At 47.8% G+C, this 14,842-nt stretch overlaps 1 protein-coding gene and 1 pseudogene across 1 annotated transcript; both read right to left on the bottom strand.

Moving 5' to 3' along the window:
- Nucleotides 1-852: 852 nt before the first annotated feature.
- LOC119326361 lies at nt 853-2,191 on the bottom strand. The gene has a single exon (XM_037600048.1). The coding sequence runs from the start codon at nt 2,189-2,191 to the stop codon at nt 911-913; it is 1,281 nt and encodes a 426-aa protein (XP_037455945.1). The 3' UTR covers nt 853-910.
- A 10,526-nt stretch (nt 2,192-12,717) lies between these two features.
- LOC119355076 overlaps nt 12,718-14,842 on the bottom strand; it is a 10,164-nt pseudogene continuing 8,039 nt past the window's right edge.

Raw genomic sequence — 14,842 nt, 5'->3', positions numbered from 1 at the left:
CTCTTTTGCTCATAAAAAAACATGTGCTAGCAAGGGAAGGGGTATCTAGTGATTTTTGTATGGTTTGGTTACACCATCCACCTGATTGTATTCTGCACATTGTTTCGGCAGAGATTCCTGCGTTTTGTGAATAATAGGAGATGGATGAACTTCAAAAAAGAAACAGCAGATGGCCGACTAAGTAAGCTATTGGCCCGTTCTACACTTTGTTCCGCCCTCGGACACGTTATACATTCAAACTCTCACCTTCTCTATTTTATTTATCTGCGGTTATTTTCGTTTAATTTACCGGCACATACTGATCCCACCACTCACAGTCAGATCCATATTTCAGGTATTAAATATGATAGTCGCATACATAAATTCCAGAAAAGAATTTTGGATTTTAATAAAGTGCTTACTTGGCGCGTCCGTGCGTTCTAGTCAAATAGCACAGTTTTATCTTGATCTCTACTTATAGCGAAGAATGTAAAGAACAGTAGTGCTACATGTGCAAATGAAATGCCACTTATGATCAAAATTAGCTGCAATTTTTCCTTCTTAGATAATGGAGCTTCCCATAATGCAAAACACAATTCAGCACTCCTTACTATTTTCTCAACAGAATATCAAAGGTCCAGCTAGCACACCAAGTCTGAACAGGAGAGGATGAAAGTTAAAACTAACAATAAAATGCACAGGCCGCACTCTGCACCACAAGCACAAAGTTGTGTGTGGCAGCAGTTAATCCTCTTAATCTGATGAAGCGGGGCAAGCCTTGCAACATTTGTTCCTTGCCTTGACGCTGCACAATGATCAATAATGAACTTGCAAGTTCATGAAATCTTGCACGCAGGCAGAACTTAGGTTCATGTAGATCTTACCAGGCCCAACTCATGGAAATTGACCCAAAGACAAGTGACACAACTATTTATCCCAAAAAGGGCCAGCAATTTTTGTATAGAACTCCTCCCAGTTTAGCTCGCTCGATCCTAGTGTTTGCCAAGTTGCGCGTGAAGAATTCTGGCCAATCCATCTCAAAAGGGATAGCCATCACGAGAATGCCGCGAAACCAGTTGGTGACAGCCTCCATTGCCCCTGTTTGGAGATCTACAATGTACACGTCTTCTTGATTGTCCTTGACGAGCAGTATGCCGCTCGTCTGACCCACACAAACGCACTGCACCTGGTCGATCTTGCCCCGCTCGGGTCGTTGTAACTCGATCATCTTGGTGCGATGCCAGCGCTCTGTGTTGCTGCAGTCTCCAATGATGGGGTCACTCCGGCGTGTCCAGATCTCCAGCATGATGCATTTCCCGTCCAAGCGAAGCAAGCATGGCGTCCCGTCGTTGGTGACTCCAAGCAGTGGCTGAGTTTGGTCCGGTGTGACTGGGAGCCTTGTCAAGGACATCTCTGTGGTCCTAGCACACACACTGAGTACGTACAAGTTGGACGTATTCTTGAAGAGCCAATGCGCAATGCCGCCGTGGCACACGACAGCGGTGGTCTGCTGAGACACGACACGCGTGTCGTCGTCCTCCAAAGAGTCATAGCACCCCCTAGGCGTGCTCCAGCTCGAGCTCGACCCCGTGGAAGTGAACACATGGAGGTTGTGCCGTGGCTCATCTCGGTCGCCGCCGATGATAAGCACTTTGAAGAAGGACGCCGCCACCGCCCCTCGCGTTTCGTCCGGGCAACAATCGGCACGGGTTAGAAGGGCGCATCCTTCTATTCGGAAAGGTCTGTCGCTCTTCAACTCAGGCAGGTCACGGCCTTTGCCGGCGATTGGATCGTACAATGCCAGGTTCATGGTCTTCTCGTGCCCATTGGTGGGTTCGTTTAGTGGGACGAAGCACAGAACAAGAAGGCCACAGCGCGAGGTGAGCACCGCTGCCTGGCTGTCAGGAGGACAAGGGCAGGTGAGGAAGCTGTAGCGTTCTCCGAGGGAGCACCATGGCACTGGGGTGAAGGGCGGCATGGGCGCAGCCGTAGAGTCCCCTTCTGTTGGTTCTTCACGGGGCTGTTGCACGGTGAAGAGGCCGAGCAGGGAGGACAGGTGGCTCACGCCCTCCGGCCAGCGGCGGCGGAGGAAAGACGGCTCGGCGATGAGGATGCGGCATCGCTTGCACGTCGCGGCGCAGCGGAAGAGGTCTGCCACATCCGGCACGCGCACCAGGATCTCCACCACCACGTCGTCCGGCAGCGTCTCCATCGATCCTTCTCCACTAGGGCCGGCGCGCGGTGTACTTGCGAGCGATTGACGTGCGATCGTGCGTTTCTTCTCCATTGGGTCTTGATCTTTCCAGAGATTTGATCCTTCCCGTATTCTTTTGCATGAGCTAATCCCGGACTTCTGGTACAACTCTTTTTTTTTGGCATCATTCTGGTACAACTCTTTTTTTTTGACATCATTCTGGTACAACTCTTTTCCTTGAGAAGACTACCCTCCAGCATGACGTGCGTGATACCCTGGTCTATAATATATATTTGGATTAAGATATTTGTTTCCCCGTTGAGTTTGGTTGTTCAGATGTGCGTGGATTAACAACATAGTGGTTTTCTCTTTCAGTGAATTTTACTAAAATTTCGAAAACTTCAGTCATTTAATTAGGTACTAAAATAAAATAATTGCCTAACTTCCAGCCAAACTATTCCGGCAATTACAATAGCACATGCAAATTCAAATACTTCTCAAATTATTTTTAAAATTTTCAGATCTCAATCAAATTCTGCTGGAACTTTTGGCCGAAATTAATGAAAGCCAAAATCACAGAAATTCAATGAAATCTAGTGATTTCGCCTGTGGATTGAATAGTTTTGAAACTGAAATGCAAAACCATGGCTAGAACTGGCTCATCGCATTTAGGTGACGGCTCATTCTCGCATGTCATATCAATTAGCTGGATGAACTTCTATGAATGATGGAAGCATTCGGTTAGTCCATACAAAGGGAAAACAATCACTAGTTGGTGGACTTACAGCGTATAATGCAGTGCATGGCTCAAGGTGAATAGAGATAGACCTGCGGGGTCAACATCACAGGATGGCACCTCAAAAGAGACAAATGCGAAGAGAGAAGAGAGGATGTCGCGCTCGATCTTTTCTTAGAGTTTGAGATTTTTTTTAGGCTGTGTTCGGTTGAGAGGGATTCAAAGGGGGTTTGGCAGGGATTGAAGTGGATTTAATCCCTTGCAAGTCAAAACCTCCCCAAATCCCCTCCAATCCTCTTGTGGAGGGGTGTAACCAAACAAGGCCTTAGGGATTTGTGAGTTGTGACCTAGAAAAAAGGGGGAAATTTGAGTAAGTAAATGGTGGAGCGAGTGCGAGATGAAAACGCTTCAACTGAAATCTGCGACACAATTTAAGTCTACCTTACCCCATTCTTGTTTCATGTTAGATGTTCTCTGAGCTACTTCATGCACACTCTGCTGCTGCGTGTGTTACTGCGTGTATTTTCATCTTAAGAAGCTTGACACACTTCATCATACAAAATTCTGATCTAGGCTAAAAAACGTTTTATATTTGAGATAGAGGGAGTTGTTTATTACTTTTAGTCCAGTGATCTTCATTTGCATCGATCTTATATCCATTTCTTTTGTAGCGTCTTTCGCTGCTTTGGGAGGCCATCACTTGAGGATTGCCCATCTCTCTTCTTTTCTGTTCTTCGTTTCCTTGGTCTTTTCCTCTTTTGATCCAGTTTGAGTTTTTGTGTGCTTTGGCTGAATCCTGTGTGGTTCAGCGCATTGTTATGTAGGAGTACTGTACTTTGGGGCTTTTGGTCCCTGCCGCTTCCCCCTTTTATGAATTGGCAGTGCTCTTGCCGTTGCCTGTAAAAAAAAACTTTTGTAGCTTTGTACTGGTTCAACCTATTCATGACTTCCATCGTATCATAGGGAAAAGGAAGGACACCATTTTGTTTCGCTGGCAACTAACTTTAATCGGAGAGTGGATTTTTTTTAGTTGAGGTGTAACTACATCCCAACTCATTTACAACCTTTCATGTTTCACAATCTTGCCCTCGTGTATCAAATGGGATCACCATGGTCCTCTGTTTCACTGAGCTTTGTTTATCAAGAAGTATTGACGAACTAAGAAGCGAGATAGTGCAATAGATGCAAACATGTCAATTTTAATCACAATAAAATGTAAAGTTTTCTTTTTAGATAGTAATTGATATTCACATAATACAGACGAAACCATTCATTACTATTTGTTGAGCTAGCACACCATGTCTAAATTTAGAACATGTCAAAACGGGCAGCTTGAAAGAACCCAGAGAGGACATTCAGCACCCCAAGCACAAATTAAGTTGCATACTGCAATTTCATCCTCTTGATCTGACGAAGAAGCCGTAGCCCGTAGCCAGTGTCCATGATCTTAATTATTTTGCATGTCCATCAAGTTTGCCACACTTCAGCGTTCAAAACAAAAAACATCCACCACACACAAAACTTTACACTTTTGTAGCTCTTACGAGGCACATGCAGTACAACTCATATATTAACCCAAAAGTAACTGGCCGAACAATTCCTCCCCAAAAGAGTCCAATGTAGCTCCTCCAAATTTGGTCCTCTCAATGCTACCGCCCGCCAAGCGAGACATGAAGAAGGCCAGCCAGTCGATCTCAAACGGGATAGCTCTGACAACAACACTGCAAAACGAGCTTTGGACAATCTCCATTGCCCCGGTTTGGAGTTCAAGAATGTGCGTGCAACCTTGGTTGTCCTTGAGGAGCAATGCACCGCCCATCTAACCCAGGCAGATGCATTGTGCCGGGACGACCCAACCTTGTTGGGGTCGGTTTAGCTCAATCGTCTTAGTGTGGAGCCGGTCCGCAGTGCCATCTCCACTCATGTTGTCACCTTGACGTGTCCAGATCTCTAGCGAGAGGAATTTATAATGTACGGAAAGCAACAACAACTTTCCGTCACTATTGACACTAAGCAGTGATGTACTAGAACATTTGCAACCGGTGTTGCTCAGTGTGACCGGGAGCTTTGTAAGAGAGATGTGGGCGGTCTCAAGGCTTACTTCTAGTGCGTAGTCTTTTGAGATGCTCTTGAATAGCCAGTGTGCCGTGCCTTGGCACACGACAGCGTTGGCTTGTATTGGCGCCGCATATACTCGATGCTCCCAAGGGTCATAGAACTTTACGGGCGTGCTCCACCTTGAATCGGAGGACGTGAAGATGCATAGCTTGTACCCTGGCAGATCACCAACTTGGAAGATACCAATGATTAGCACCTTGAAGAAGGCTGGGTAGGTTGACGACGTCGGAGCCGGGCATCGCCGTTCTTTCGGGCAACAATCCGCATCTGTTATAATGGCACATCAGATGATTCTGAGGTGCCCATTGGTGTCTAGCAGTGGTAGCACACGACTTGTGATGGCGAGTGGGTCCAACAGGGCCAAACTGTTAAATCTACAGGACGCGTTGATTAGTTCGTCGCGTGGGACGAGTCGCACGAGGAGAAGACCGTGGCGCGAGTCGAGCAGTGCCGTCCGGATGGCCTGATCGTCAGGGAAGTCGGAGTTGGGGCGGCGAGGGGGGGAGCGGCCCCGAGATGGAGACGGGTATGAGGGCCGCCCGTACTGTCCTGGCGAGGCCTCACCAGGATCGTGCCTGCAGCGTCCCCAGCGTGGCCTCACTAGGACTGTGCCAGAGACGGAGCCGACGGTCGCCGATGGAAGTGCGAAGAAGGTTGTCGAGTGTGGGTGAGGGGTCTTTTTGTTTTTTTTCCATTGCTCGGATAGGACATCGACCAACCTCAAGCCAGGGAGATCACAACGACCCGCAACGTGTCGGCGAGAGATCGCAAGGACATCGGGTGTAGGGGAGATCGCTCGAGAAGGAGGATGGCAGGGAAAATCAACTTATGCCAAAAATATCATGCGACTTACAAGTAGTCGGTCCCCTATATTGTACCCAACCTAATACCCGTGATTAGCACCTTGAAGAAGACAATGGAGTTTGCAGTTCTTCGAGCAATAGTCCTGTGTTGGCTAGAGTGGCACGTCCAATTGGTCTAGAAGGCCCTTTAGATTCTACCAGTGGTAGCATACAGGTTGTGCCGACGAGCGGGTCGCACATGGGCAACCTGGTGATGTCCTATGGAATGAGGCGCACAAGAAGAAGATCGGACTACGAGCCGAGTGGAGTTGCCTGGAAGGCCCAAAGAGCTGCTTGATCTGCCTGACACATAGAGCGCTTCAGACTTTTATATATCTAAGAAAAAAAATTGATCTACCTTACACACAGATCTTAAGACTTGCTTCCTCTGTAAGTGATCTAAACGATTTTTTTGAGGAGAATCTAAATGGTCTTATATTACTCCCTCTGTCTTATAATATAAAAACGTTTTTCAATCAAGCTAAAAGAAAACTGAATGAATAAGGCCGTCCAGTCCGGATAGCCTCGACGACAACACAGTGAAACCAACTCGTGACCCAATTTTGAGATCAACAAAGTGCACACAAGCTAGTTAGGTTGTCCAATCCGCGTGTACAAGCCGAATTTTTTGGACGCGAGCATGATCCTGCAACCAAGATCGTCTGGGAGTGCTGGGTTCCATTGCGGTGTAGATTGTTCGCTTGGCTAGCATATAAGAACAGGTGCTGGACTTGAGGGCGTTTGGCCAAATGTGGACTTCCGCACCAGGACGAGTGCCCGCTTTGCCGTCAGATGCGGAAACAATCGATCACTTGATGGTGTTCTGCGTTTTCGCGTGCTTGGTTTGGCACCCTGTGTTCATTGCTTGGGGAGGACAAGAGTGAATGCCCTTGTCGGAGGACAGATTACTGCCTTGGTGCGCTTCATTGCAGCCTCGAATGCACGGATACTTCAGCCGACCAGCGAATCCGTATCGGATACCGTATCCAACACCGATACTCCTCCGATACGCCCCCGATACGTATCGCTGGAGTATCCAAGAATAAATGATTTAAAACAATTACGATACTCTAAGGATACTTTACCAGTACGTTTTGGATACTTTTCCAGCCCAGGTAAGAGCCCGCTCGGCCCAGTTAAGAAGCAACCAGCAACCCTAGTGCCCCAATGCCCCCATCCTTTCCCTCACAGCGCCTTTCCTCCCTCCCATGCTCACACCAGGCGGCGGCTGTGTCGCCAGCAGCTGCTCACCCAGGTCCCAGGGCCAGCAGCAGTGGCGGCTAGCCGGCGATCAGCTCCTCCTCCTACTCACCAACGTCCCCTCTCACGCAATAGCCATGTATGGACACTTCTCTTCTCCATTTCCCCTACCCAGCCAAGCTCATCTCCTCTTCTTTCTTCTCTGATCTCTGAAGATCTATCATTCTCATCTCCTCCGGATGGCTTTGAGTACCTACAACGTATCCGTATTGGCATTTTTTGAAAATAATGAATTTATGTATCCGTATTGGCCCGATACTGATACCCGTATCCGTATCGGTGCATTCGAGATTGCAGCCATAGGCGGTGGTCGGGAAGGATTTGCAAACCGTCGTTGCCCTCTTTTGCTGGGAAATTTGGAAACACCAAAACACAATAGCCTTCGTCAACGCTTCTCCATCTGTCTCGGCACTTCTGCGTAGGATCTACGACAAGGGACGGACTTGGCAACTTGCGGGCCTGCTACATGGAGACATGTCATCTTTCTTCCAAAATCTGTATAGGCAGACATCTTGAGACTTGAGAGTAGTTGCATGTAACAAAGGCCGTAGGCCACCATTGTAGACTTCTGGATGGGACTCTTTCCCTTTCTTCTATTCTATGATACACATGATTGTGGGTATTCTAGAAAAAGATATTTTTTGTCGGTGGCCACAACTTATTAATATATAACATAGTTTTGGACAGCTGAGCGGGGTAATAATCAATATAGAACTTTTCAAAATTTTAAATTTTCTAACAATCTTGACGACTTTATTAATTTTGTCTTTTATACATGCGTCCAAGTGGTTCCCAATATGTGCCTCAACGGCTCAACCACTATCCTTATATAGAACCAACGTCCAATTATTCTTCTTTATTATGGTGGCTAGCCTACTTGAAGTAGGTTGGCATACATAGATACAGTACATACATACATACATAGGCCCTGCTTTGATTCTCCACTGTGAAACAACATATGGATAAAGATATGTACGTACGTAGAGTTTTCTTTTCTTAAGATGGCTGTACACAAGAAAACAGAAAATACTTTGAGCGAGGAGTGGAAGGCGATGATCGACGGGCCGCCAACCGGGTGCCCGAGGGAGGATGAAAATTGGGAGATGACACTAGCAGAGCTCAAAAATACTTTGAGCGTTACTCAGACCGTATGGTCACCTTGCTATCTAGGTGACCTATACACTAACATATGGCTTCTAGTTGATCCTGAGAAGAGCACATGGAAAAGAGAGTGTACGATACAAATGACTAAAAATTGGCGCTTTTTTAAAGTACTGGAGATCTTCGTTGACGGAAGGATACTTATGTTGAACGCGTTCAAGAAAGAAGAGGAAGATCTATATGATTCTCGGTGCATCCTACAACTTTATCACCCAAGCACAGGATCTCTAACAGACTTAGTGAAGATGCCTGACGATTTTAGGGGCTCAATGACACTTTATACTGGAAGCATATTGTCATCAGCACTTTTGGAAAACTAGGCTCGAGAACGACAGACTGACACTTCATATTCGATCAGGGCACATGAGGAGTAACTCTATGCATCCGGTCTATTCAGTTTATTACATGGTTCGGTTTATACGATATTAATACTTCAGTAATTATGGTATAAAATTAAGATACAGTTTGGATTTGGTATGTACCAAATTATTTTGGTATGTTTTTAATATTATATACTCTTATTATAAAGAATGTTGGAGGACCCGCCACATGAGGGACAAAATCGCTGTTTTGAACCCTTGGGAAAACTTTAACACGATTAGACTTTTTTTTAGAATTTTTAGCACGAACTTACCCTTTTGATAAACAACCAATCTTCTAGTGTAAACGATGAATTTGTCGATGTTTTCCAAGGTGAAATGCCATGAGTTGTGGCGTTTTCCAAGGTGAAACATCATGGGCTGTGGCGTTTCCCAAGATTAAACATTATGGGTTGTGACATTTCTTAGTGCAGTAGCAACGACGAGCAGTTTGACATTCCAGAAAAGAGGTCAGATCATGCTAAAATTTTCAGCGAGGTTTATTTTATGCTAAAGTTATTCAAAAAGGCCAAAACTCTGATTTTGTCCTCTCATGGTAGCATCCGCAAGCGACATTGGCCTCCGTGCCGTCCGTTTCGTGTTGGCTCTGTGTGCCTCCCTCGGGCTCCTGCCGTCCGTTCTGTCTAGTCGGCGCACACCAGGATAGATGGCCTCAGGGTCCATGATGGGTGAACCGCGGGCGCGGCTAGGGCCATCGTCATGTGGTCTTTTCAGTCGTGCCTGCGTGCGCCATCTCGCATGCTGCCACACGCACGATGGAATGTCGGGGCCACCTGCAAGCATCCACCATTGAGCTCGGGTGAATAGTAAAATCATAATTAAAAAATCAAAAAATTCATTTTTTTACAAAGGATGACAAATGTTTCAACTGCGTGCAAAGTTTCATCATGGAATCACATTCCTGGAAGGTGTGGCAAAAGAAACAAAATCGATACTCTAAAAATGCTACTTTCGAAAGCATTTTGGAGCATTGGTTTTTTTTTTTTGCCACGACTTTCATGAAGTGATTTCATGATGAAATCTTGAAAGCTTTTAGAACATTTGTTAAAGTTTGCATTAAAAAATCAGTTTTTAAAAGTTTTTTCAATGTTTTTTGATTTACTGTTTATCCCGAGCTTGTTTGAGCTCGGGCGTAGAGGAGGACTTTCAGAAGAAAGGGTCCTTTTGGTTTTTGGCCTTTTGTAGCCTACTTAACTTTGAAGATTCTCGAGGATGCAGGCATAACGAGAGAAGCTGATTAGAGCATGTATGGTGGTGATATACCGTCTTATCAACTCGTCGCGTTATTAAGAGACGACAACAAAAAATAATGTACAATGAATTACTTCTTAGTCTTAGTCTTATCTCTCACAAGTAGATAATCCTAAATATATGGCGAGACATATTGTTACTAAAAAATCACCCCTTAACTAAGAGAAGACAAACTTATTTTATGATTTCTTTGTCCTCCAAGCTGCAACTCAATATTTCTTCTACATGACAATCCTAAAATAGCATCACTGTACACGGGCCCAACAAACGAGGAAAGTAACATGTACATGCTGCAGGTATAAGAGGACGACACGTACGTGTATATGTTGACACGGAGGAGACCTGCACATACTGGACTCTGCTGGAGTCAAGTCAAGCTGGATCGTACACGCTTAATTCCACAATTTCATATAGTTAAGGGCATGTTTGGTTTCAAATAAATCACCAACTTATAAATCGAAAAGTGAAAAAATGATTTATTTTGCCAAACAGACTCAACTTATAAGTCACCTCAACTTATAAGTTATAAGTTGCTCCACCCCAACTTAAAACTTATAAGTCACCCTCTTTTGCATGTGTCTCATCATCTTTGCATAAAAAACAAGATGAGAAGGTGTGGTTAGGTGAATTATAAATCAGATGACAACCAAATAGGCGTATCTTATAAATCATTGATTTTAAGTCACCTGACTTATAAGTCAAGTAACTTATTAGAACGAAACATGCCCTAAGAAGCGTCACCCATGAAAGCAAGAAGAGGACTTGGACTGGAGTGAAGCAGCTTTTCATCATACTCGTATTAATTTCCCATCACATGTTCGTATGGTTAGGGCCACGCGATGATTTAATTCCACAGTAGTGCAAAGAATGAAATATGAGTGCGGGAAAGCAACGGGCGGAGACTCGAGACTCCGAGTCAAGCAACCATACCGTGGACTTCAAGTCATGCAAGTTTTCTTTTAGACTATCCATAATGAGAGTAACATAAGGGATAATATCACACTTATCTAGACAAAATAGATGAGGTGACATGTAATTAATAAAAAAAGAGTCATGTGATAACATGGCTAGTTACTGTAACATCACACATATTAAGAAAAAATGAGTCTATAACCTAATAAATGAAGTGATACATGACACAACACATATGTTACAAGAGTAATAATATATGCATGTTACTATTCTAAGTTACTCCCCACTATGACTAGTCTTAGATGTGTTGACACATTTTAATAGTTAGTACATCATAACGCAGGCAGTCAGAATTAACAAAGCATTTAATCTCGTTGTAAACAATTAGGCATGCATGGATGTACTCCCTCTCTCTCAGCATGGTTAATAGTAGAGCCACCTGTTGGTTGTATTAAGTAGACATGCCATTACAAAGGCCAACTCATAGAATAGTTAGCTACACACATTAATACCCGCAGAAAAAAAAACTACACACATCAATATTTTGTCACTTCTTATAGCGGTACAACAACATATTATAGGAAGAAAAAGATGTAAGCTACAAGAAGTTTACATGACTGGTAGAAAGATCAACATCGAGTCTGAAAACATTGCCAGGGTATAGAGTGACTCCATTAACGGACTGCTTCCGTTTAAGGAGCATTACCCTCAACTCTTTGACATTTGCAATATTCCTGAATGTACTATCAAACAAGTGTTGAATGTGGATAGTGCTTCCTTTCTTAGAAGAAGGCTCACTCCCGTGCTGTCTGAGCAATGGGGGGTTGTTTTGGATACGGTTAATAAACTTTCTTTAACTGACAAAGAGGATCGTGTGGTTTGGAGCTTGAATCAGAATGGTAAATTTAGTGCCAAATCTGTTTATAAGTTGCTGGAGAAAACCCTCAGTGGGTGCCATTATAAATGGATTTGGAAGGCCAAAATTTCACTCAAAATTAAAAAATTTATGTGGCAACTTTCGCAAGATGCAGTGCTGACTAGACAGGTGATGCGTCACAGGAATTGGCCTGGGAACCCTGTTTGTTCATTCTGTAACGAAATTGAGACTTCCCAGCACTTGTTCTTTACTTGTTCGGTCGCTAGGGTGGTGTGGCGATCTATTGGGGTGGCTATTGGTACCGATAAGTGTCCCGATAACTATTGGCAATTCTTTGCTTGGTGCTATTCCTTTCTTCCAGGAGGGGATAAGTTTTATACTATTGGTCTTGCTGCCACCTGCTGGGCGATCTGGCTTGCTCGCAATAAGGCTACCTTTGAGAAAAAGCAAATTAAGTCTCCCTTTTAAATTGTGTTCTCTATATGCTCCTTTCTTTTGTATTGGACAGGACTGCGGAAGGGTGATGACGCTGACAAGCTTCGCTCAGGTGCCGAGATGACCAGGGCCAGCACGATGCAGCTGATGAGACTTTGCGGGACCACTGCCCAGCCAATTGGAGGAGCGTGAAGATCGTGGTGGAGGTACACTGCGTTGAGGACAGGACGAAATGAAGTGTTCTGCTGGGAGGGCCATCTTCCTCATAGTAGTTTCCCCTCTTTTGATTTGATGATACTTTTGGTGTGTTGGCATGTAACCCTCTCTGGGTGTCGTGGGACTTAGTTATCTGATAACTGTAGGTGTTACCAGGTTTTCGCCCCACAGCGTTCGGGTCGACGGCGACCCGAGTGGCAGTGGGTTTCCTGGTAATGCTTGAACTCGCCTTACCTCTTTCCCTCTCCCTGTCTCTGTATTCGGAACTGGTTGTATTTCCGTTGTTTGCAATGGAAAGGGGTAACGCCCGGTTCAAAAAAAAAGTAGATCCAGGGGAATATAGTGACAGATCGAATTCACCGGAAGTAGGCAGGGTGCTCGTCCTCGTCATCGCAAGCTGTAAGAGCTTTGCAGATGTCATCCATGGTCGGCCGTTTGCTCCTTTCCTGCATGCACGCCAATGAGAGCTTCACCATTTCCATGGCTTGCCAAGGGTTGAATTGCCCATCCAACCTACTATCCAGCAATGACATGACCTCCCCAGTCGCCACCACCCTCTTCAGCGCCTGCATGATTTGGCACATCTCCAATCGATCCCCGTTGGTCGTTTGGTCAGATATCCTGCTCCCGATCAGGATCTCCAGAAGCACGATGCCAGAAGATAACAAGCAGCCCAAAAAGCTCCGCTCTCGCTCCTCTGCGCCGCAGGCCACTCCGGCCGCGGCGGCCACAAATCCCGGCCTTAATGGCCGCCGCCCCGTCCCGTCCCGCCTCGGCTGCTCCTCCACGCGGGCGCTCCCCCCAACCCTGCGGTTCCTCGTCGTCGCGCGGTCCGTCCGGGGCCCCGCCCTCGCCATCATCTCCAGCTACCACCGTCGCGGGCTCAGATCCAACTTCGACGCCGCGAATCCTGCGGCGAGACGGAGATTGCCCGTCAGATCTGGGCGCGTCACCCCTCAATGGGCTTGGGCGCCTTAAATCCATGGTGGTCGCCCCATCCCCTGTTGCCAACTCCTCCCCCTCGGGGGACGATCTTGGCTGGACGGAGGTCAGATCCCGGAAAGGGGGGCGTGCCGGATCTAGACCTGCGGTTCGTCCGCGCCCCTCCTCGGAGCGCCGCTCGGACCGCCATAGGGACTTCAATGCTCACTCCAGCCGCGACGTCTTTTTAAGCAGGTTCAAAGGGAAGTGATTCCAGTGTCTCAGCAAGCTTCATCGCCGCAAGGACTGCAAAGATCCTCTCCGCTGCATTCTTTGCAAGCGCCAGGGCCATTTCGCCTGGGAGTGCCCACAAAACCCGAAGAACGGGGGTCCAGGAGGGACCGCCCGCGAGAGACTGAAGCCGGCTCCGTCCAGGGCTCCGGTGCGTGACCGTCTCCGCTTCCCGTCGCCGGCCCGCCCCTCTCCGCCCCCTCCGGCCATGGACCGCTTCCTCCACTGCGACCCGGCGCGGCGGCCGCGGGTCAGCAACAAGGTGGTGGTTGCCTCGCCCGTCCTCGAGTGCGAGGAGTTCGTCCTTTGCCAGCACGCCGTCACGCTCTCTGCCGTCGACGGGATCCATGCGACAAACCCCATGGCGGTGGGCAAGGCCATCGAGGAGCTGATAGGCACGCCGCCTTTCCAGCTCCGCGTCACCTCCCACCAGCCGGAGGCGTTCCTGGTCCATTTCGACCTACCGGCGCACCGCGACGACGCCATGCGGAGGGGCTCCATCAAGGTGGACGGCTTCAAGTTCTTCATCCGCGCCTGGCACGAAGACGACCACGCTGCCATCATGAGCCTACCGTTGCACGTCCGCATCGTCGTTGAAGGCCTCCTCGATGCAGCTCTGGTCCTTGGACGGGGCGGACGAGGCGTTCGGCGACTTCGGCCGCATCGACCGCCTTGACAGCCGGAACCTGGAGCGCGGCCACACCAAGACGTTCGCCTGCACATCCCCACCACGCGGGCGCTCTGGGTGCTCAAGAGGGGAGCGGGCCGCGTCGATGAGATCATTGGATACTCCCCGCCTGATCGCCGCGTCCCTCCTCCGCCGGGCGTCCGCCGCTACGACATGCTCATCCATGTGGATCGGATGGAGGACTGGACCCCGATCTCGCCGCGTTCCTCGCACTCGGGCCAGAGCGGGATCCCTTCCTCCTCTGACGATGACGACGACCGCCCCTTCCCGTGAACTAAGCCTGGTTCCTGGGCCGCCGGTGTCGAGGACGGCCAGGCCCCTGGGAGGAGGGCGGCCTCGCGGGCACCGGCCTCCGGATGCAGGGGCGAGCCTCCGGTCGTCGATCGGCGCGACACAGACTGTGATGGCAACCAAGGTGGGTTGCGGTGCTCTTGGAAGGACGCCTTTTTGGGAAACTATTGCCATGCCAAGGGCAAGGCCACTGACGTCGTTGAGGCCGCTCCCCAGCACCGCAACAAGGCCCTCTCGGACCGTCGGCACGATGACCAGGGCAAGCAGACAAAGGAGGGCCCCGTCCTCAA

The sequence above is a fragment of the Triticum dicoccoides genome, chromosome 1A (genome assembly GCF_002162155.2).
Source record: "Triticum dicoccoides isolate Atlit2015 ecotype Zavitan chromosome 1A, WEW_v2.0, whole genome shotgun sequence".
In the NCBI taxonomy this organism is placed as follows: domain Eukaryota; kingdom Viridiplantae; phylum Streptophyta; class Magnoliopsida; order Poales; family Poaceae; genus Triticum; species Triticum dicoccoides.
This window is presented reverse-complemented; position numbering and strand designations above follow the sequence as displayed.